This window comes from Strix uralensis, chromosome 3 (genome assembly GCF_047716275.1).
Source record: "Strix uralensis isolate ZFMK-TIS-50842 chromosome 3, bStrUra1, whole genome shotgun sequence".
Taxonomy (NCBI): Eukaryota; Metazoa; Chordata; class Aves; order Strigiformes; family Strigidae; genus Strix; species Strix uralensis.
Window position 1 is genome coordinate 85,178,140 of NC_133974.1, and position 24,951 is coordinate 85,203,090.

Genomic DNA, 24,951 nt, shown 5'->3' on the forward strand with positions numbered 1-24,951 from the left:
ATGTTGCCATGGTGATCAGAGCAGTTACCAAATCATGTACAGTGTAGGAAGGATTCCCTAAAGAACCTTATTAAGCATTTTGTTGCTCCTTTTTTACCAATATTTTCAGAAAGCCATTTTTATTTCACTGTCAATAAAATAGTCACTCAGCTAAAGCCTATTTCTCTACCCCCCAAAATAAAGCTGAACTCACCACGCATTAAGAAATATTCCTGTCAAAAGTTAAGAAGGGGAATCCTAAATTGAAAACTTTAAAATAGGAACCAAGGACAAACCCAGCCAAGACAAGACCTGGTTGAAATTTGAATGCTTTTCAGAATAGCTACTGTGAAACATCTCTGTGCCTATTAGACTACTGATGCCTTCAGCTACCAAAACCCATTAAATGAAAGACATCCCAAAAGCTTATTGGTTAGAAGGAATATTGTTTTTTTACAATAACACTGCAAGAAGTAAATTAACACAGAGGTTCCATGTTAGGCAGATGTGGTGAATGAGCTGGACGGCAGCAGAACCACAGTCCAAAGCCACCTGTCTTGTGTGACAGGACTGGTAGCTGAATGCAGTTGAGTGCGGCACATTATTCAAGTTGATTGGCAAAGGAAACAAAACCCAGATGATGCAGACATCTTGTATTTCCACTGCACAAAACAGTGTCACAAACATTGATGGAAACTGCTAAATGTAAGCAGGTATGTGCAAATGGCTTCATTCACCAAACTGCCCTTTTTTTAGCATCTGAATTCAGCATTTTACTATATCCCAAGGCCCTCAGTTGCTCAACTAGTCTTTGCCTTGCAGGTATTGAAGGTGCTCATGGGATACAAGTTTGTGCGGAGGAAGCACACTCCATTATGGGTGGCCGTTCAGAGCCTCCACTCACGACTAGTGCAGTTCTCCAACAAAATTGTCTCCTGCCTTACGTGTGGGACTTCACAGGCATTTCCAAGGAGTGACATTTCCAGTATATTGACACACTGTACTTACAAAGGACTGCAGTGAGGGAATATATCAGAGAGGATCTTTCCCTTTTTTTTTTTTTTAAGAACTTAAAAGAAGTCACTAATGTAACAGTTGTTTCCATCAGATACCTTGATTGACCTTAATTTTACTTATTGAAGAAGATCGATCAAGTCGTACTCCATACCTCTTGCTGCACTTTAAACAAAGTCAAAACAAAAAACCTCCCAGAACCACCACAAATTACTTGCTGGTAACTTATCTCACAGCTAATCTGTGGCTACACAATATTCAAACTTAGTGGCTGTCGCTGGCACAGTAGTCTCGCTGCATATTCAACACCACCATCCATTTACCATCACTCTCCGTCCCCATAAAGTCTTGCTCTCACAGGCAAAAGCACGTAGAGAGCTGCTTAGAAAAGGTAATCCCCATCCTGTACTGATCAGGGCAGATTTACACCCTCCACTACAACCCTCAGGAACAGCTGATACATTACAGTTCAGTTTACTTTCTAAAATCACCTATATCGTTATCATTCAAAATAAGGTACAAGCAGCCACATTTTTCTACAGTTTTATTGATGCAGTCCTGGTGTGTAACTCTACATCTTCATTTTGCTTGTAGTTACAATGTTGCTTTACTAAGATTGTTTTTGTAGTCAAGTTTATTACAGTCTTCACAAAACATAATTTTAAACACCACTTGCTGTATAAGACTGATCATTCCAAACATCATAAATCATTGGTATTTCTTCCTACATAGTGCTACTTGAGGAAAGGTCACACCACTCTTTTTAGATATGAATTTGTAAAGACAAATGAGTTAAATTCACCTTCCAAAGAAAAGAAGAATGTTAAAAATAGCTTCAGAATCAGTATAACTCATGTAGGTCTCAGAAAAATCTATGACTGGCAAAGAGATCTACAATTTGATACTGTACTCAATACTTTCATTAAGACCAAAAGAATCTTTATGAAGAACTGAAATTAAACTTGTACATTGGTCTGAAAGATAAGGATTGCCTTCAATTTTTTAGGATTTTAAAAAAATTTTTAGTTTTTACCAGAAAATGCACTATGTTCTAAAAATATTGTAGCTATAGGCTAAGTATTGACATCTGAAGAAAAAAATGCTAAAACTAAGAGCATGCACACTGATACCAAATTTTAGCAGAGACATTTTTAATTGAAAACTGACTCAAAGGATAGTACAAAAGAGTTTCTTCTCCCTAAAGGGATTTTCAGATGCAGGCACTGGAATAATAAGGGGATCTTCTGCAATATGAGCATCACAATATGCCAATAAATCTGCTGCAGCCTTGGATACCTAATAGAAGAGAAGAGAGAACTACTGTAACACTGAATTCTGAACCAATCAGCATTGCATAAATATTCTTCATATAACATACAATAATGGAGGCTCTCATAAAATAGGAGTACATTGGTTTATCCTTTAAATTACTAGAGACCACAACTCTGAGTTTGTTCTTACTAAGCCTAGTAATCCTTATATACATTTTATTTAACATAGTGACATAAGATGTTATCAATTTATATGATTCATGTTCAGCTATTCCTCTCCATCAGAATGAAGGTCAGGAGCATATTCTCATTAAAACACGTATATGCTAGTGGCCCGTCAGCGATAGGGATTCTCCTTGGAGCGTGTGCTCTGTAGAGGTTGCCTGCTTCAGCTCTTGTTCCCAGTCACTGGTTGTAAGGTTTTCCACAAATACTCTCTCTACCCTTTGCTCCTCTGGATGCAAAACAAACAAGCAAAAGGTTCTTTAGGCACATGACCTTGGGATTAAAAAGGAAGAAATCAGGAGCAAAACTTGATCATCATGTGTCATGCTCTCATTTAAGCTAAATATTACTCTTTTCAATGAAGTTGGACTAGTATCTCCTGCTTAGTAAGTTATTATAAGTAGTACTTTATTCATAGCTTTACTTTAAATTTGAGCATTAGCTCAATATTTTTTACCTTAGTATTTTTATACTTCTACAATGAACAATTCTAAAGTTCAGAATGTTGGTTTATGCTTACTGAAAAGTCCAACAGAAATGTAACAGTGTGTTAGCATACAAGATATTTTGCATTAAATGAAAAATGACATATTAAGCCATTTGAGCCGTAGCTGAAGCCTTGTAACCTTTGCAGCTTTGTGCCATAAGAATATTGGTGACATTAGGCCACTGTGACTCATTTATTTTTTCAGGAATTTAGAGCGTATATATGAAATATTTTTGTTCTGCTCAGTTAGCAAGATATTTACAACTATCTGTATCTTTCTGCTTTGTTCAAATTACTGTGTTTTCAATATTATGATAATTCAGAAAATGAGGAGGTCTTTACAAAAAAGTCTTTTCTCTGAGCACCACTGACAGCTTCTCCTAAGTCAAACGCTGAGGTCAACATGTTTGCACAACTATAGTGAACAGGAAAAACAAATCAGGTTTCTGGTATTTTTCTAGCAGGTATGTCATCACTGTTAGCTTTAGCTTCCCCACACCCTGCTTGCTTTGGCATGAGTCCAGCCCATAGTAAGCTTCAGATTAGACCTACAAAGTCAATGGGTGTTGGATCGGGATTCGCATGAAATTTAAATTAACTTCCTGGAGAAAATAACTGACTTTTTAAAATATCCTCTAAAACATGCCTTTGTAGAATGCTTAAATCCATAAAGTACATATAGTTGGCATGCCAGTATAGACAATCCTCCTATCAGAGGAAGCAAGGGTGTTTAGGTTACTTAAAATTAGTTTGCCTTTGAACTGGCCTGAAAGAGAAATGGGGAGAGGAGACGCTACATGTGAACAACAGATTGCTGGGCCAATGCAAAGCAGGAGACTGAGCACTAAACTGAGCAAATCAGCAGAGATATTTAGAAGGACCAGTGCTTCTCAAAAGAGAAGCAGGTCAAACAAAAATGTGTGGAAACTGACAACTTCAAAGAAAGGATTGTAATTATTGTCAGACATACTTCAATTAGCTACTTACTAAGCAATGTCAAAAGAATGAGGCTTCGGGTGTGAGGGCACTGTTTAGAATAGAGAGGTATAACTCTAATGAACAAACAAAAGCTTAGGAATCCTATCATATTCCCATTTTTAATTTAAATTTACTTGTGAATTTTTTAAAAGCAGATTCTCCAAAGAAAGGTACAGTGTAGACAGACTATGAAATTCCTATGATACCCAAAAAAGATCAAAAGACGGAAAACATACTTTTTTTGGCTAATAACTTATGCTGTACCTCAACAAAGTATAAACTAGCATAGAATGCATCCACTGAAGAGGAGGTTAGCATGTTTCCAGTAACGTTAGGAGGAATATTCCACCACAGCATTCTGAATAAGTATTTTCAAGTAATGACAATCACCAGTACATTCATAACTGTTTAACAGACACATTTTCACTTTTCTATTGTCTTTCAGGCTCAGCTGCCTGTCTCAAATTAAGGCAGTTCTATACTCTAATTAATTTATTAGCTGGTCTTGAACTCTTGCATTCAAACAGAGCAAGTCAAACTCAGAGCCACAGGCGCCCACAAAAAGCTCAATGACATTTACATTTTCAGTGCTATGTCATAATAAATGTTACTCCCATAAAACCTAATGGGGAGCTAGTCTAATTCTCTGGGTCCCAGAGATGGGGTTTATTAAAGATGCCCAGCACATTTCATCTTCAATTATTAAGCTAATGAATAAGTCATTTTATTCATGAAACCAACAACCTTTTGAAGTAGACTGACCGTACAGAAGTAGAGAACCAACACTGGACTTCAACAGACCAACCTTCCCATAAGTATCTTGTTTGTTCCACGTATGGATAAGCAACATCAGCCCGAGTATATTGCTTTTCGTCCAATGGAAGAGGAGTACAATTTCAATCATCATTCTTGGAAGGGATAAACCCAGTAATACCATTTTCTAACTTTTTCTACATATTACTGTGCTTTGACATCACATAACAATAAAAAGGATTTTCACTAGCAAAAGCACAACATAAATTTTTGTATCTAACTCGTCCTCTAATGCTGGCAGGAATGTCATGAAGCAGATCAAGCACTTTCTTCAACGTCATAAGTGTTTAAATCACAAATTAGCTTGCTTTCAGACAAACCATAGTATGATTTAGTAGACAACAAACCTGCAACAAGGAACTGAGGAACATGATCACATTTCAGCACAGTGTTGCTAACTAAACCTGCATTAGGCCATGTATTTTCATCCTTTAAAAAAAGGTCTGGGGAAGAGAAATCCTCCCATTGGCATTACAGTAGTTATAAAAGTGAATTATGACAATTTCTTCCCTAAAAGTGGAGTTGCTAAGGCTTGCACAGTGGAATAACGACCACTCTGAAGGGGAGTTAAAGTTAAGTTAGCTGATCACATTCCAGGAGCAATGAATACATCGGTTCCTGTGGCTGTGAGCAGGGCTGGCAAAGTCAGAACCAGGGCCAAAAAGAGAGCAAACTACAGTGTTGCCTCCAGCAAGTTTCCTGCTCAGTGTTATTATTCAGAACAACAGTGGCGGAAGACCTCTGCATTGAGCATCGCATTAAGGCTACAGCAGAGACGGCTGCTCTAGCATATGTCAGCACGCACGGGTTGCCTAATGGCCAGTGCTGTGGTACAAAATAACATGCTGATCGTCCTCTTTGTGTCATGGAGGAAGTTAAATGAAGGCCACTGTCATAGCTTTTACTCACCGTTAGGTTTATTTGTAGCTGGATGCTGCTGGATAGTTTCAGAATAGCTTTTATCAGGAATTAAAATAAATGCATGGAATTTGAATATTCAAATGAAGCTAACATATTTATCATTTCAGGTCTCCTACGCAATACAGCTTGGTCTGCAGATTTAAAGTAATTTATACACATTGCAGAAGTGGCTAAAGAAAAAAAAATCAGACCCCAATTTGATTGATGAATTCTAATGGAAAGTTAACATTTCATTTTTTTTGATCTTTTAAAGTGCATAGATAGAGGGGATGGAGTATATAGGTATCACACCAATCTCACATTTTATACAATTATTTTTATTCTGTGTAGTGAAAGATATATCAGCTTGTCAAACTACCAGAAGAAAAAAAAAAAAACAAAAAACAACAAAACACTCAACCCTGATGCTTTAAAGAATTAGTCTCAGGAGGACTGTGGAATTTTACCATTATATTTCAGAATAACAGAGGTGATAAAAACAGCCAAAGTTAGAACATAATCCTGTTAGCTGCACTAATAATTATAAGCTTCAATGACAGGACAAAATGCTGCAATTACTATGTCATCTGTCTTGTCATGGATTGTGACTAATTACCATCCTTGCTACGACACCCACTCTGCTTATCCTTTACATCTAAAACAAAGGGATTCACACACATCTATTGGCAATCCCACTGCTTATCTCCCAACACTATTCAGAACCAGTTAGGAATATTTTCTACCTTCTTAAGAAAAAGGAAAATGGAATAACAACTGATACACCAAGATTCTTAAATGTCAATGCACTCCTCCTTGCTTTTCTGCTTGCAAAGAGAAGATTAAATTACTTTATTCTGGGGATAATTGATAAAGCACCAATATTATCTTTGCTTTCTCAACTTTACTGCTAGCATCTTTGGAAGATGCATTATACTACTAGTCATAAGGCCACTGTTCATCTCATTTCATTTGATGTTTCCTAGCTTGGAATCTGTGCCTCCTGCTTCCTACTTACTTCTCCATTTCAATTCTAGCTGATCCTTCTGTGGGGAAGTAAGGCAAGTTCAACTGATGATCCTTCTGGGATTCTTATGGTTTACAAAACCCCACCACAGTAATGCTACTGATACCAATACACCAATAACTTCATCCTCCCCTTTTAAGTTGTCTTGTTTCTTTCACACCTCAACAGCGAGTTGACTTTGTGGAACCTCAAAACACTGCACTGCTTGCTGCTCTGACTGGTTATAGGACTTGATTTTTAAATCAGTTGAAAAATCCAGAACACAGCGGGGAATGGGCAGCTATCAACTTACTTCCAACTACAAGATTTTAATTGAACAGACCCAACTCTTGCTGGTTACACCAGCTACTGTGCACAGAAAACAAAGTGCCTCTGTAGTAGAAAAATGAGATGGAACTTCTGATTTCCCTAGTCAATAACACAGGCACCTTTTTCATGTTAACAATGTGGTCTTGTCTATTATGGGAATAACCACTTGGCTATACTTGCAAAACAGTGTTTAATTAAATTATTTGGAAAGCACCAATCTTTTGTTAAATGTCTAACTAGTTTAAGCAGATGCAAAACACCAGAAAAAAAGGAAATAAGTTAATTTCTCTGCCTTTACAGATATGTTTTGAGAACTCAGAATCTATTGTTGAAACCACTGGAAAGTCTCAGTAAAATATGGCTATACTGAAACATGCACTTAACTGTTTCAAGATTAAAAGGCAAAGCAGATCTTGAGGGAATAAAAAGCCCACCAACCTCTTCTCACAATCCCTCCTATACTTATTCAAAGAAATTCTAGAAATCAATAAACATTTTGCAAATTGTATCTGATTTATGTTAGTACAGGAATCCTCAGAATACTGAAACACATCAGATTTTCTTTGGTACCTTTTTAGTCCCAAGTTGTTTTGAAAGATGAAATAATTGCACTTTCAAGCTTTCTGTTTTGTAGGTCTGCCACACTTGCCAATAACTCTGTTTTATTAATTGAACTAACTGTAAAAATAACCTACGTCTTTCTTACATATGTAATTAAGAACGTTATACATCTAACTAATGAAGCTATCTGCATAACTGAGCCAATGATGTGGTATGTGAAAGTTACCACTGATTATATAAAAGCAAATTTAGGACAATCTATTAAGTATCAACAATTTCAAATTCCAATAAAGTGGGCCATATTTTTCCAACCCTTCCCTCTGCCACCCATGCACACCCATTCCTTCTTGTCAGTTCTGTGGTTCGTGCAGCCGCAGTATGACCTGAATCAGGGAACTAACCCCATTGAACAGTGAAAAGGCAGACCTTCCCTTACTGAAGGAAACAGAAATACCTGTCCCTGTGATTAGGCATCTATTACGTGATGAATCTGTCAAGACACTATACGAGATAGAAACCATAGTTTTGCAAATTCAATGGTCTTACAAGACATTGCTAAAAACTGTAATGTATTTTCATATAAGCAAAATTGACCACTCACGGGAATTACACTAATATTTCTGAATGATAAATACTATCTTTCTAATTAGTAAGTTTATGAGCTGATACTATTTTAAAATCGTAATTATATACTATTGCCCTCATGCTGACTACACACAGAATTTCAGCACACGGGATGGATGGACAGACTGAGTTAAGACTGCATTATGAATTTAATGTACAACACTTCTAAACAGCCTTACTAAGTCTGTAACTTCAGTTACAGTTTATAACTACTCAGTTACAGTTGTTTGAGGAAAAACCGATTATTTAAATGCATTCCTTTTTCTAGTCTTTCCATCGCTAAATTCTTCTTACTCACAGAAGTTGGATTTTTCATCTAAATCATTATTCCCTATTTTCAGAGGCAGAGAGAGAGCAAAATAGATGATCATTGCTTTCTTAAAACTTCTTATGACATTATTAGTTTTTAGGTGCTTGATTTATCTACAAAATTTTAGCCTAGTGGAAGGTAGAATGACAGGGAAGAATAATCCACTGGCTCTTCTGGTCAAAAATGTTGAGAGCTTCTGTTTAATAGTGTCTTTAGTTAAAATATTTAATCCACACACCTTTAGAAGCACGATAAAACCAAATCTTCACATACAACAGGCTGTCAAGTGCGAAGAATCGTAACTGAACATCGCAATCATACATATTAATTTGTGCAATAACATTGTGCTAAAACAAATCAAATCAAAGCAATTCAGCTTGTCTCATCATTATTCAAAAGCATTGCAGTATCTTAAAGACTTACTCCAGTTATTAAAAGAGAAGAACAGAGAAACCTGAGCTGCACTTATATTCTGCTACAGGCGATAAAGAAAAGCACCTATGCATCTGCCAGCTGATTTTAAATATTTCACAAAATACCACTTCTGACATACGTAAAAGGCACTCACATAGAAGCAGACTAGAAGCCAGTCTTTGGAAATCGCTTCATTAGAACCAAGCAGTTACTATGTAACTAATTCACAGTACTGAATATTGTTTTATAGCTCAACACAGATTTTTTATTTCAGCTGATTGAGTCTTTCTGCAATATTAAAGGAAGGCTGTGCCACAAACTAGTGAGTGAATTCAAAATATCAACAATAAGTCTAAGTTTACCTTCATCCTATCCATGTATGCTTCCATTTTTAATTGCTCCACAGCTTTCCTGGCTTGAGATATACTGGCTGTACTGTTTGACACTAGTTCCTTCATTTTGTTTTGCCTAGAAGAGACAAAGTTGAGACAATTTAAAAGTATAGGTAGCAAATACAGCAATTAGCGAGAGGACAGTTATCTGAAATCTAACCAACCCTTGCGCACATTGACACTGCCAGGCTGCAGGTCATAAATAAGAACCAGACACCATTTACTTCTGTTCTCTTGTTCAACAGCACCTTATTGCATTACATATTTGCATCCCCCTCTGCCAGTATTCAATCTTAATTCTGCAAACAACATACAAATACAGAGCGCATGGCCATTATTTCAGTGTAGAAATGGTTGTGCCTGTTCAGATTGCCAATGCAGAACTGCTGTTCACAAACAGACCTTGCAGCCATTACTCAGTTTGGCTGTATACCCCAGTTACACCTAGTAACATGAAAGCAAGTTCAGAAACGTGTGTAATGGGAATGAATGCCACACTGCTCTCACAGCATCAGAAAGAGAGAAATTTTAAGATAGAGAACGAGTCAAAATTCTGACTACAGCTTTAAGGACTTCAGAAAGGAAGCAACAGATTAAGAAGAAATAATGCAGTGGTTTCCAACTTCTTGCTTACACATTCCCAGTGGTCTACAGGTGACTAAAAACCAGTACAGTATACTATACAATACAGGAATGCATTATTTTTATTTATTTATTTTTTTTAAGAGATCTGCAGCTCTTGGGAAGGGACATCTAATTAAGGTATGTCAGTGTTTGGTTTTCTTGCATGGCTACTCCCTGAGGGCTTGAGGGTAAGTCGACTCATTATCATGCAGTCCTCAGCATTTTTACCAGATGAGTTAAAATGACTACATTGGAACCTTGAATAAACTTACAACACATATGCCCTGGGTGGTCTGCATGGTAAGAGACTTCCTGCTGACACCACTGTGCCCTGCTGCTCCAGCACAAGTAACAGTTACTGTTTTGAAGTCACTGGAAGTTGGGCTAAACCCACATGGAAATAAAGGTAACATAGGATACAGACAACCTAGACAGGTCCTGAACTAGTTATACTCCCTAGTAAGACTAGGTGCCGAGACTTCCATCAGCCAAAACACTTGCCCATGGTCCTCTACATATGGTATGCCACATGTGACACCTGAAGCAAGGTTAGTCTGGCACCGAGTGCTAGAAACCAATACACAAGCAATGCAAAGAATGCAGGGTGTGAGAAACAGATGGGACACAGGAGAAAACACACAAAAAGAGGCATTTTGTATTGCTGCCAAAAGAGTTTTAGGCTCGGGTCTTTCAAAATGAATACTTCCAGCTTATTTCTGGACATGAAGTGAACACCTGGAACTACACAAATTTCCCTTCTTGAACCTCAATAGCTTACCTGATCCAATCACTGAGGTATAAGACACAAACGGGAAATTAAGTAGGACACAGGAAATGCTCTTGTACAAAAAATTGTATCTACAATGTCTTAAATGTGTTAGAGTCAATAGAAGTACACAATCCAGAGCACAAAAAGAATGGAGGAATAACTTTTTAACTGCTTTGATTTTGCAAAACACAGACGTTCAAAGACAAGGCAAAGATAGCTGTTTCTTCTTTCTAAAAATCAGTAACCTGTGCTGTAAAATGGGATGGTGGAATACAAATACAATGGTGAACCACGTTCAACACTAATTTGAAGCAGCAAAACAATCTTTTTCAGCACTTGTGTAGGTCTAGGCAGGGGAAATGCTACCTTAAAATATATGAACTGTGCCAAATAAAACAAGAGCTTTAATATATGCCAAGACAAAGAACAGGTTTTCTGTACACATGTGTGTCATTTCAATGGAACACAGGTTTCCTCCTTGCATGCACTCTGATGAACTAAAATCATGTCAGAACACAGTAGCTTTTTCTTTCCTTGTCTTGGTCTTTGTTTACAATCTTTTAATTCATGTTCCTCACAAGGCACAGGATTAAATACATGTGGAGGAACTGGCTTTGTGTAAAATGCCATGTACTGTACAAAAGTCCACAGCCAACCAACAGCCTCCAAACAATTTTCAGATGTGTTTTGACTTGCAGTGGACAAGCCGAAAGGATACGAGACTTTCACAAGAGCAGAAGGTTCTGAATTACAGCTCATCTCTGGACGTTTTCTTTGATGCAATATCCTAGCTTTTAAGTCTTAACCTATCCATAAAGATAAGAATAAACACATTTATCTGTGTTTACAAAATGATACCCCACAAGAATGAATCATTTAAATTTTGTTATAATCTCCACGGCTAGATTACTAATGAACACAGAGCCAAAAAAGTCAAAGCTAAATGAAGTCACAGAGCCATTTCTACATTTGCCACAGACAGCCCAAGACCAGAGGCAAATTAGAAATTTAATTTGGAATAATACATTTAAATTAAACTGAATTAAGCAACTGAAACTCCATGAACAGTACAGAGAATTCCAGACCTCCCAAGCTTTTCTGGCAATTCATTCACTCAAACCATAAAAGTTATAAACACTAGAGCTAGACAATTTGAACCCTCACTGGCTTCATCGCAGTTGGCGAGAACACTGTTTCTAGTACTTCCAGCCAGTTTTTAAGTACCTACTGAATAAGAGATTGAGTTAAGACCATAATGGAATTTTGAAAAGGTTATTAGGCACAAGAATACTTTAAAAAATCCAAACCATTTCCAAAACAATGCCACAAACATAGTATGTCCTTACATATATTCTGAAACAGCAAATGGGGAAAAATTTAATAAAGAAAATATTTATCTTTTCTGGTAAACTACTTCACGATATCAGAAAAGAATCAGAATAAGAGGCTTCATAAAAAGAACTTTAAAAAAGAAAGAAGTCTGACACTAGGTGTTTCAGCCACTGGAAAAAATTTCCACTTATCCTGAGTAAGAGGTTTGTTCATACTCTGAAGCACAAACCTTTGTTCTGTTCCAAATCCTGCTCCTACCCTGGCCTTTACACGCACTTAAATATTTAACTATCATATTTCTGGAAATACTTAGCATTCATTTAAGTACCTAATCTCTTTTATTCATACAGACAGTTCTGCTTCCAGAACTTTGTAAGATGGATTTCTCCTCTTTCACATTTCACTTACCAAGCTACATATACCTCTGCCTTCTCTCACTCCCTCTGCAAATACGGTACGTATTTGTGCATCAGTTAAGGCCCTATTACATATGAAGTGATGTTGACAATGAGAATTGTACTCACTTTCAAACCAGGCTGCGATGAACAGGTCCTCTTTGCAGACAAAGCTTTGGCTGAGACCTGTTTCTGTTCTCCTTGGGACCTGTGATATTCTTTAATAACCTTAAGCTTAATATTCTCTAATGAAATAATATTGCTCCTTAGAAATAAAGCTCTGGAGAAAAAAGAAATTTTAATAACAAGAGAGTCGATTACACACCCTCTCCCTCAACGACTGTCCCCTGGAATGCAAGAAAGCCTCCTCCTTCAAATACCCTCCTGTGGGATCACTCCTGGTGTTTCCTTTGAGGCTGCAGCCTGACAAATGGTTCCAACCGTTTCTCCTAAAACACCTCCTTTTATTCTTGAGGCCTTTAGACTTCAGGGAAGGCACAGTTAGCTTTGTATTGTATCTGGGGGTAGCCTACAGGATCATAGAATAGTTTGGGTTAGAAAAGCCATTTAAAGGTCATCTAGTCCAACCCCCCTGCCATGGGCAGGGACACCTTCCACTAGATCAGGTTGCTCAGAGCCCCGTCCAGCCTGACCTTGAATGTTTCCAGGGATGGGGCATCTACCACCTCTCCAGGCAACCTGTTCCACTGTTTCACAACCCTCATCCTAAACAATTTCTTCCTTATATCTAGCCTAAATCTACCCTCTTTTAGTTTAAAACCAGTACCCCTTGTCCTATTGCAAAAGGCCTTACTAAAAGTTTGTCACCTTCTTTCTTATAAGCCCCCTTTAAGTACTGGAAGGCCGCAGTAAGATCTCCCTAGAGTCTTCTCTTCTCCACGCTGAACAACCCCAACTCTCTCAGCCTGTCTTCATAGCAGAGGTGCTCCAGCCCCCTGATTATTTTTGTGGCCTCCTCTGGACCCACTCTAACAGGTCCATGTCTTCCTTGTGCTGAGGACCCCAGAGCTGGACACAGCACTGCAGGTGGGGCCTCACCAGAGCAGAGGAACAGAATCACCTCCTGTGACCTGCTGGCTGCACTTTTTTTTGATGCTCAATCTCCCCATCTTTTAAATTACCTAAAAAGCCTTGAACCAGAAATTACTCAGCTGGCTTTGCTAATGTTCATTCCTGGTTGTTTTTCCAGCAGCCCCCTATTAAGTTAGATTGATACACGCGTACACAGGTCCTGATAATCACCGTAGTTACAGTAACTATGTTAGTGATCAGACTACGTGCAGCCTACATGTTACTGATGCATGCCAGCAGACCTAGATTATATAGGAGCTCATTTATCCAGTGTGTTTTTCTGCAGCGCACTGAGCTCATTAATCTAGACTCTGCGACTCTTTTCTTTAAGGGGAACACTGATCGCGTTAGCAAAGAATAGTGACAGCAGCTACACGGCCTTTTGCAGCCAAGTAGTTTCTGCTGACTGGCACACCACACTAGCCAGCCGCTTCCTAAAGCATTGCTCCTGAAAGCTGCGTAGCGACAGCCTCCCAGCCAGATGAATTTTCTAGGGTTTTGGGGTTTTTTCCCCCCACAAACTTCATCCTTTTTCTGGGTGCAGTTAACTCATTTGTGCCAAAGATCTTAATCTCCAGGGTTCATAAAAATGCTTGTGAAGAGCATTTCTTTATTTGTTTTTAGAATAGATTAGATTGTACCCAACAGCACTTCAAAGGCCAACTTATCATATGATAACCCAGGAAGTTGCATAAATATTTGCAGGTACAGCTTGACCTTGCATAGGGGTAAGGAATATAACCTACATTTACCAACCTTTATAAATACTTGTTAGTAAAATGCAGAAAAAGTCTCAAAATTTGAGTAACACGGAAGCAAAATACAATTTTCAAACTCTTCAGTACGGATTTCTACAAGCAACAGGGATGAAAAGCTGCACTGCAAATTTTCCCCCCTCTGCTTCCAAGTACAACCTTAAAATGCCATACCAAAAGAGTGACCTGTAGAATTAAATCTAAAAAGCTCTAAACCCAATTGATGCCTTCTATTTTCTTTCAGCAATCTAAAGTGATGAAATTACTAAACTAGAAAACCTGGGGTTCGCAACTCTGAAGATCACCTTCCGCACCAGTTCTGTACTTCTTGGGCCACATAGATCAACAGAAAAGTTAACTCAATCACCCAACTAAGCCCCAGTGATATTAGCGGGAATCATCCTGAATAACGACCTGCAAATCACATCCTAAATTGTGGAAAGATTCTCACATTTCATTATCTACTTGCAAACAGACCAAGAATATAAGCAGCAAAATTTACAGCCTCACAGCTGTTTGATGCCAAACTGGCATATCAAAGGAATTTCAGGGGAAAAAAAAAAAAAAAGATTAAAAAAAGGAGTTCTACAGTTGCTATTTAGGTAAGAGAAACTTAAGAAATACCCCTGCACTTAGAGCACTAGGTATCTGAGTTAGCGTTGCTGTCCATACCTCATAGGTAATTTCCCCTTCATCTGCAGGCCACAAAGGGGATAGGAACAACTGCCCCTGCTATTTCAGTTTCTACTCCAAGATTTAGCACACCTGAGGTAGCTCTGTAAACAGAGAGGGAGGCTAAGGATGTCTTTTGCTTTCTCTATCCCAGGACTGCACGAATAAATAATAGAAAATTACTACAATTTTACACTCCATCCACTAAGGCGCGTAGTAGTACAATCAGAAATGATTAAAGGCAAGACTATTGGTCATGGTAAGGAGAGAATAAAATTTTCATTCCATAAATATGAGGACTTCAAAAATAACTGCTAATCATGTAATTGCAAAACAGCCAAACTTCAACAGCTCTGTTTTCATCTAACAGGTACTGTACCCAGTCCAACTGTCAAGTTCCAAAAATTCTTGCCACCATGCCCAAATCTTTTATCCCAAAATATCATCTTGCTTCTCAACATTTAAAAATCTAAGGAAACAATGGCTGAACCAATATGACATTTCACAAGGACAATCTTTTTATGCAATATATTTATCATCAGCATACTAGTTATGTTCATGTATGGTCCAGCAAACCATCAGAGATCCAGAAAGTCTGAGACAAAAAGATGAGACTTACCTACTATTTTACCTCTTCAGCTCACTTTAAAAAATAGTTGTGACCTTTTAAAGAAATATATGGGGAAGTTTGATTATTCCATTTAAATCCTGTTTAAAATGTATTTGAACTGATCTGTAACATACAAACTAGAGAAAACGCCTCCGAGAAGCTTGGCACTTTATTACCTGCATGACAGAAATATTTTTCAAGTTGTTATTCCGAGTTTTCTGTCTCACTGCGCTACCTTCATCGTTTTGCTGTGCAGCAGTTTACAGCACCGCACATTAATAATTACCGCCGGCAGCAGCCGGGCAGTCAGATTTATTCCTCCATCAGCGCGAACCAGTCAGCAGGAAAAGCGGCCGCTTTCTTGCGGCTTCACACCAGCCAGCTGAAGGAGGAGGAGAACGCGCTGGGCAGAGACCCCAGACCACCGCCCGCGAGAAGGGGTACCTGGGGTCAACGCTGGTTTTCTGGAGAAGGACGATGCCCCTCGGAAGACAACAACAACAGCGAAACCCAAAGCCCGGAGCTGACTTTCGTGGGTAACTCCACGACGCGCGGCCACCGGCAGCGGAGAGCGGCGTTGTTTACTAACAGCCGGCGGGGCCAACGGGGCTGCCGGAGACAGCCGCAGGCTTCCCGGGACACCAGAGCCGTCGCCGCGACGGAGAAACCCCCGCACCGAACCGCCGCTCCCAGCCCGCCCGCCGGGTCAACGCCCCGGCCGGGGCCGCGCCGCCCCGCCCCGCCCCGCCCCGCCCCACGCTGCGCGCCCCCGCCACCGGTCCAACCACCCTCACTTCGCCTCGCCCCACCTGCACCTTCTCCCGCCTCCGGCGCAGCGCCGCCGGGGTACTCACCGTGGGGAGGCGGCGGCGGGCAGGGAGGCGGGCTGGCTGCGGGCAGCCCGGCGGCAGCACATGGCGCGGCCGGCCCTGACGGGCGGGGCGGGGCGGGGCGGGGCGGCCGCGGCCAACGGCCGCCACCGCCGACGGCCGCCACCGCCCTCGCGCCTCCCGTGGCGCGGCCCCCCCGCGCGGCGGGCGCGGCCGTTACGGGCGCGCGGCGGGCAGCCGCCCTCGGAGCTCAGGGCGGGAAGCTGGCGCTGGCCCTGAGGGAAACCTGAGGCGCCGGCACCGCTCCGCACCCCGCGCCGCCCTGTCCCGCCTTCGAGCTTCACCTGCCTCCGTCCCGGGCAGCGGGACCTGCCAGCAGCGCTCGCCTTCCTCTTACTGCTGCAGCCACCGCCTTCCCCGATTACTAACGGGCACTCAGGATCAGTCATCCAGGTGTTTCTAAAACATGGAACGGGCACTGCCTGTACGACACAGGGGGTTTGGGTAAGAGCCCATACTGCCTGTGCCTTCCTCGTGCCAAGCAAGGAACGGTGAAGTAAAAAAAATAAAAAAAAAATTAAAAAAAAAATGCCCGTGGTGAAAAAAGGAACCACTGTGGAAAAGGACCCGGTAAGACTCACCTTGTCAAGGCTTGTATGTCAGAATAAAACGATTCAGCTTTACAGATCGATTTTTATATACTTCTTCATTACAGATTTGAGAGTCACCCATAAAGGGCGGTGGCAGTTAAAGTGGCAGTTAACATTGTTAACTGAAAAAGTTGTCTGCCCCAGTAATTAACGCATTGGCAGGAGTACCATCACTGCCATCTCATTTGTTTCCCAATAAGGTGGCTGTTCCCTCTGGAGAGATGTGTATTTGTCACCCTTTCCTCTTACCCTGCTATCAGCACTTTTTCTCATTCCATCTCAATAGAGCAGAAACATTTCCAAATCACATTTATTTTCTATACAAAAGAGAACAGAGAAGCACCCCATTTTTAAAGGTGCTTTGGAGCAAGGGCAGCTTCTTCAAAGTCTGAGTCAGTGGCCTTTAGCATGATGGCTTGGGAGAGGGAAAGGCAGCAGGAAGAAGGTAAACATGACTGAACATAAATAGATAAATTCATAAGCTTATCTTAACTACAGTTCCAGAAACTGATTGGAAACTCATCTGGCCACTGCTGCTGCTCTTTCATTCACATTTAATTGCATCATCATTCTACAGAAGGCTCTAGTTACCAAAGGATTTACATGCTATAAGACAAAGAACACATGCTAGATGGTTCAAATAAACAGACAGTTGCCACTGAACACAATATTTTTACCACTAATTCTAACAATTTTATTTTTTAAGCTAAAATGTGAGGAGGGAAATGGCTGTTTTAAAATGTATTTTCATCATTTTTTATATAGACGTGTTTTCTTTTTAATCTGCAACCTCAAATGTTCCACCACGACCTGAAGTGCCCTACCAGAGTTGGCCTATAGTCTGAATGCAGTACCTGTAACAGCTTGCATGGTTTCTGTTCCTGGAATCTACATGAACTACCCCCCTGATGAGGCTTATATGGGCTTCATTCACTTGCATTAGAGAATGTGAATTTTAAAATTTGAGCTAGCATTCCCAGCAAAAAGCTGGAAAGAGTGAGCAGGGTCATGTTTTTACTCAACTACTTTCTGCTGGGTAGCCCAGGACAGTTTAAGAGTCTACTCAGACTAGTCACACATAGTTCTTAATCCTCTTTCAAAAGTGACCTGCCCAAACTGTGCAATACACATCCTGTTACAGCAATCCAGATGCAAAAATCAGTGGCTTTGACCCCACTTCAGAGCAGTGGCAAGTAAATCTCTACAGAGGTCATTTGTCAGTAGTCTGTAGCTTACTACAGTAACAAAGAAGAGTCCTGTCTGTACCTCTAGAAGCTTAACTAATGTTCCCGTGGATATTTGTCAAGGCAAGCAGAGCTTTTAAATAGTATTAATTATATTTTTTGTGATGGAGTGGCAGCATATGGAAGCATGACTTCTATTTGCATATGCACTAAGAAAAAAAAAAGATAAGCCAATACAGCTTTAAACAAAACAAAGCATGAAGAAAACTAAAAGGTAAACTAATAGTTTGTTAGTAGCAAACCAGGTGATATTTTCCCTCCACTGCTCTCAAGTTCTGTCCATACAATGCATAGTAAATCCTGCAATCATAGCAAATCAAGAAATCTTGGGGGGAGGTTCACGCTCAGTATGAAGGACCTCTTTCAACTCTTTCTCCAAAGATGGATGTGGTTTAAATGCAAAGACAATCCTTAAAGTTGATGTTTCGAAGTTGAAAGGCATTTTTATTTCCTCATGGAAACCCTTTTTCCTGCAGAAAATTTTACCATGTTTAATTCAGTTCACAGATAAAAGAAAATCAGTGGAGAACTGTTGTTTCTCCTATTCATTGTCATGGGTTTGTCTAAACAGTGGATCTCTCAACCTGAGATCAGGGTTCACTTTTTCAGTAATGGCCTGGAGACTCCCTCGCTTCTCCCCACAAGTGAATATCTTGCTTTTGCCTCCCCTTCCCTTTCTCACCATGTATTCCACAATCAGAACAGAATGATCAGGGTTTACCCCAGAATCCTGCAAGTGGCATCAGATAGTCAGGCCTTGCCACACAAACCTCTCCCAAACCCTGGCTTCCACTAGGAAGAGCCTTGCAGCCTCTCTCAGCTGCCTCCCAGAGATCCCAGTCTCCCTCTTTCTTCCTTCCCTCTGAGAATCCAGAGGAGTTGCTTTTCTGCCTTTCCTTAGCTCAGTCAGGTTTTCAGGGAGGAGGCAGCTGGGAGGAAGGGGAATGTCTCTGCTTTGAGAGCCATCACTTCATCCAAAGAGTAGTCACACATCCTATGGGAAGGAAGGACACGTGCACACATGGGCCAAGCAATATGCCTTAGCAGGGCTTCCCCCCCACCCCCGTTCTCTGACAGTCACATGGTGTAGGTCATAAACATGAGAACCAGCAGAAATAGATCGGGAGCAAGGTGTGCAAGATCCATAAAAGAGAGGTGAAATGAAGCCAAAACCACATTTCTAGTAATCTCCAACAATTTGGTACAAAGATCTGTTTATTACCCAACAATGTGACAGTGTATATACTAAGACAGTGTGGAATGTGACATTTACAGGAAATTTCAGTACATCATGCACAGATACTATTGCAATGTTATTTTAATAGTTCCAGGATGTTAAGCTGAATAAATAGTCCTTGCTTCAAAAAATCATTTTCAGTTTTTACATAAAAATATATAATATTGCACTCTTTACAAGGCCAGCATTTTGCATATTGATTTGTAACAAGTGGAATTCTACTTTATAAAAATAAGCCTTTGTGAGCAACACCCCAAACCAGGGAGCACAAAGGCACCCCAAAACCACAATATTTTTATTTTTTCCTCTTAAATAAAGCACATCACTTCAACATGAGCCAGGAAGCTTTTCAGTCTGGACCTTACATTAACATTTAGACAGTGAAAAACATGACTATAGCCATCCCATACAACGCTGCTACAATAAATGCAGTTCAAAACTCAATTCATACAGTATGTAGCCAGTTGCTTAACGGAACCAGATCAGCCTTTGTGTCACAGACTATGAGAATATTCTTCTTAAGTTTTTCTAGTTTGAAAAGTTCTTCAATCAGGAAGTTGCAAGAATTTCTGAAGACTTTGGAATTTTCAAAAATGTAAAGATTTGTATGTATGTCATCTTCATCACAACTTGACAATTTCATATACAGTGTTTTGAAGGCAGATGAACCTTAAACGTGAGACAATACAGCAGTTCATCTGTACGGCAATAGCAGAGCACATCAATGGTGAAAAAGCAAAGCAATTTAAAACAAAGTAACTCCATCAGACTTGCGTAGCGTTCTTGTTTTACCATTCACATGACTACAGTAGGCACTCATTCATGGTCCCAGGTTTAGAGGTCTTCAAATCCATCAGCTGAAATGTTAATTTTTGATCTGGTTTAAGAATTCAAAATTTGTTAAGCCTTTCACAATGGAGGCTTATTTTTTCCTCTCAAAAAATAGCACCTAGGAATAAATAACATATTTGCACAGTTTATCTGTGTAAACTCTTCTAAATCATCTGATGCCTATGAACATTGATTATTCAAGCAGTTAAATTCAAACATTTTACAGTTTATTGAGCCTCAATGACACTAAAACAGGAGCACATCTGTGCCTTCTTTAACACCTTTTTTAAGAGCTCTGGAAGATAAGCTGTGTGTCTATCTAATATATATTCTGCCACAGAATTGCAATAGCTAGGTATTACGAAGTTAGGGAGTTAACACTACCTTAAAAAACAAACCAAACCATGATCTAACTATTGCTTCATGATGTCATGAGGTGTCTACCCATCACTAAGACAAATATATTATTTTTGCCTGTTGTAAAGACTATTATACTAACAGAGAAGATGGCAAAAATTACAAATCTAGAGATAACAGAAATTCAATACCAATTACAATACCGTAAGATGGTGCAAAAAGCACCTACTGAGTTCTTTGCTTCTCAAAAAAAGCAATTTTAAGTGGTCTTGGATTTTAAAGTTTTGGGTTGCTTATCCCAGAGCTAACTACACTACGCTCAACTAATCAGATATACATACGTTGAGATTTTAATAGATATTTACAAAACTTTATGCTGCTGATATTGTACAACGTAAGAGGGGGAATAAGCATTTCCAATCAATTTTTTTAAATACTTCTGTCCAAGAAGTGATTTAAAAAAAATACTATTATGTTTTATATTGCAGCATTTTGACTTGTATGTTAGAGCATTTATGAGTCACTTTGCTGGTATTGGAGTATATGACCAGAGCTTCCTGGTGACCTGGATATGCTTCAAGTTTGTGCATGCACATACACAGTTTTACAACCACCTCAGACTGCTCTTTTTTAAAAAAAATCTATTCATTCTAGAGACATTCAAACAACTTCAAAATCCAGTTAAGTAAGATTCTATAATCTGTTTTGGATTTAAAGTGCATCAGAGACATGAGTTAGCAGCAAAAATAGTCATCACCCAGCCGCATAGCTGCTAAGGAATGAATAGAACATGGGTAACTTCAAGCGCTGCTGGTCCTTGCGACACCAAGCTATAACATTTCCATCACTATTAGCTGTGAACAAGTGATGACCATCACAGGAAAATGTAAGGCTGAAAAACAAGAAGACAATCTATTTTTATATTGGATTTGACTATTTAAAATGCTAGAAAACATTAAAAACCCGTAAGAGTACAACCAACAAAGATTAGGTCTCAGGGGAGACCCAGTGAGTACATGAACATAGTTATATGTTTGCATATACGTGCTTATTCGTTTCTGTAACCAAACAGGCTGAACTACAGCTTTGTCCAGCACTTCAACATGCCATGCAGTTTAGCACTCATTTCTTTGCAGTGTCAAAGAAAAGGGTAGGATCAGTAGCAGCATCCTACTCTCCCCCTGGGCTGCCCCTTCGACTTCTGAAAGGAAGCAACAGTGCCCACTGAACTTGCTTGCTGACAAAGGAACAAACTAAACACATCGGATTTCATGGCACAGCATAGGACTTCAGTTCAGCCAGGCATTTCTTGAGCTATAACAGTAGTAAAGCTCTTTAGTCAGGCCATAGGTAATGTCAGAGAGCATGAAGGTCAGCATCCATTTCTGTCTCATTTAAGCTGGAAACTTTAAATTATTCAGTAGCTACTAAAACATTATCAACAAGCTTAGTGAAATATGCTTCTTAAAGGAGGTAACAAAGACAATAACTGTGATCAGACAATGTTTTTCCTTTCCAAAAAATGGTGATTAGTGGTTTGGGTTTAAATGATATTTCAGCAATGGTCAAAACAAAATTTTTCAGGGCGATTTCTTACTATGCTCACATGAAGATAAAATTTTGGTATAACTCTAAGACCTCTATGCAGACTACTGTACCGCTGGGGATATCCTTTGACTGCGTTCTCAAAACATTTTGGCATGAGAATAATTCTGCTTATATAAATCATCAGGGGGACTCAAAATTACACAAGAACTCCAAAATGGCAGCTTCCAGGTTCCTTGGAGTTTCCTTTACTCCTTTCTCCACCGTCAGAAAAAAAAAAATGGTCAGGGAAAATGCAGTGTTTTCATATACTTCTGAGGGAGAAAAAACCTGTCTATTGAGTTTGACAAAGTTAAAGTTATCTTTTGATTTTTACACAGATTCTGGGGAAAAATATTAAACTTAAGAAGAGTAGTTATTGTTCCATTCTCAAGGGAATCCTGCTAATTTCTATCTGCCAGCAGCAAAACCTAGTTATTACTGTCATTACAGATACAGTACACTTGTGCTCATTTTGCTTTCATGAATAATTAGTAGCATTGCATTGCTGTTTTTAGACATGGGTGTTTACCTCCTGTTCTCATGTCAAATCCATATTCAACACTCAAGGCTATTTTGTTGTGGTTTTGTTTTTGGTTTTGTTTTTTTCCAAAGAGAAAAATCCATTTATTGTATACTTAAGATCTTTTTACCTTATAATAGGTTTGGCTGACTTTGAAAATGTTATTTCTCGTACTGGCTTCAAGTCCCACGTACTCCACAGTCTGAAAGAAATAAATTTTTCTTCAGATTTAATTTTACAAATATTCAGTGATAAACATAACCTATTTAGCAACTACTAAGTTTGGAAGCTGAACAACAGCTTGTTCACCTTATTTAATGCCAAATATCAGTATGATGTTTGGCTACAGGCTCTCAAACTATGAACCTAAGTTATAAAGCATTTTAATAAATAAAAGTTTCAAATGCTCACCGTACAACTCCATTTTCAAGCCCCCCTGCAATCACATTGACAGACACTCCTTCAGGCTGGTTAGAGAAAGCAACAGAGCAAATACTTTCCCTGCAGTGCACATGTCCCACGAGATCACCATTAACTGTCCAAAGTCTCAAATCACTACCCCCTCCAACTGCAACAGAACATAGCATGGGAGTATTAAAAAATAAATCCAGATCACAGCTAGGTCTATGAAACAGAATCTTTAAGTTTTAAAGAATTCAACTTCTTGAAAGATCAGAAGGTTTAAACAACTTGGCGATACGTGCTGCAGTAAACAATTACCTCTTTCCCTCCTTTTGTGACAGGGAGTGTGCAAACCACCAAATCACTGCAGTGATTTAGAAAAACATCACTTCAAATTTATGGAACACTGTACTTACAAAATGCTATATGAATTTACTTTTAATAACCATTTTTCACGTACTAACAAGGAAGCATTAAGAGGGAATTCATGCTTTCTACTTTGAACAGCTAGTTCTTGTACCCTGGCTTGCATTTCAAGCAAAATACTTAAAAATAGCACGCACAGTTATTTTACCTGGTTATCTGGGACTATTTGATTCTATCAAAGAATTAATAACCCAGCTACTGCTTTGTCTTGAAAGGGATTGAAACTCATGTCCCTTACCAATTAGAAAAGAATAGTCTTTCAGAAAAAAAAATTGGTTTGTGAGCTACAGAAAGGGAGCTGAAAGTCTCCACATCAGTTTAAAACCTAAAGATTAGGTTTCTGAAACTGCCAGAATAATTTCCTTTTGTCTTTTATTACTATAGACTGTGCTATTTTGGTCCTCAACCCCCTCCCCTGATTTGGAACAGTATTAGTTTCAGTTCAGTCTATGGAGGGGTACAGTAAGAAAAGGTGGCTAAAAGATACTTCAGTATGTAAGACCTATCTTACTCAAGGCAAGAGAAAGAAAATTAGCCCAAACAAAGTGAGAATTGGGTCAATAACTCTTCTAATAATATGGATAAACAAAGTTAAGCTCTCTTCCTTCTTATTCTGTACCTCCTTGGATCAATAGAACAATATTCTGTCATTTAGATGAAGCCTATTCCCCCAGCTCCCATCTCAAGTTAACACAATACACACAAGTATCCTTAATAGACAGCAGAACGGTGTGAGGGCTCTGACTTGGCCCTGCTTTATCCATACAGTCTTGTAGCACACAGTCAATCTTCAAGTCAATGAGCATCCCAATTTATGAAATACTCAAAACCCCACTGCTTAAATATGTCTTAATGCTCTCGTCCAGAAACAGTACTATGTGGAAAACAAGATAGTACAAAAACCATCTTTAAAATAAGATGGGGAAGGATCTACACCGGGGATATGGAAGTATATGGAAGTGTATGGAAGTGATAGAGTGAATAACAAATTCTGTTGCTCTACAATACACCGTACTCCCTGAAGAACTGTACTTTTGACAACAAATCTCTTAAAATAAAAGCACCCAACGTCACAGAATTTAGGTCTCCCAGGAATCTGTTGAAGTTTCAAGTCTTTTCATAAAGAGATCAAGCTTTGATATCTCTACATTTACTCAATACCCATCTAATAATTTCTAGAGGAATTTATGTTACAAAAAAGAGCACTCCTATTTGACCAAATGCATCCTTAGATGATTAACACACACTCAATAACTAATTTAATAGCAAGTCTCATGATGTGTTTGGTCTGCAAGTCAAAACAGCTTTCTCAACTGC

The 24,951-nt window shown here is 39.3% G+C and overlaps 2 protein-coding genes across 5 annotated transcripts in view; both read right to left on the reverse strand.

Moving 5' to 3' along the window:
- Positions 1-1,520: 1,520 nt before the first annotated feature.
- On the reverse strand, positions 1,521-16,476 carry GNG4 (G protein subunit gamma 4). 3 transcript variants are annotated; one of them, XM_074864820.1, is made up of 3 exons: positions 16,405-16,476; positions 9,272-9,377; positions 1,521-2,289 (listed from the first exon to the last, which is right to left on the reverse strand). In XM_074864820.1, the coding sequence occupies exons 1-3, from the start codon at positions 16,464-16,466 to the stop codon at positions 2,161-2,163; spliced, it is 297 nt and encodes a 98-aa protein (XP_074720921.1). In that variant the 5' UTR covers positions 16,467-16,476; the 3' UTR covers positions 1,521-2,160. The 3 variants fall into 3 exon arrangements, with proteins under 3 accessions (XP_074720921.1, XP_074720922.1, XP_074720923.1); XM_074864821.1 differs by lacking the exon at positions 16,405-16,476 and adding an exon at positions 15,995-16,256; XM_074864822.1 differs by lacking the exon at positions 16,405-16,476 and adding an exon at positions 15,560-15,604.
- A 2,989-nt stretch (positions 16,477-19,465) lies between these two features.
- The window catches only part of LYST (lysosomal trafficking regulator), an 87,270-nt gene continuing 81,784 nt past the window's right edge, over positions 19,466-24,951 (reverse strand). For both annotated transcript variants that reach the window (XM_074863184.1, XM_074863183.1), the window contains exons 51-53: positions 23,218-23,374; positions 22,937-23,008; positions 19,466-21,591 (exon numbers count right to left, since the gene is read on the reverse strand). In XM_074863184.1, coding sequence (XP_074719285.1) covers positions 21,453-21,591; positions 22,937-23,008; positions 23,218-23,374 — 368 coding nt within the window. In that variant the 3' untranslated portion in view covers positions 19,466-21,452. The remainder of the gene's footprint in view (positions 21,592-22,936; positions 23,009-23,217; positions 23,375-24,951) is intronic.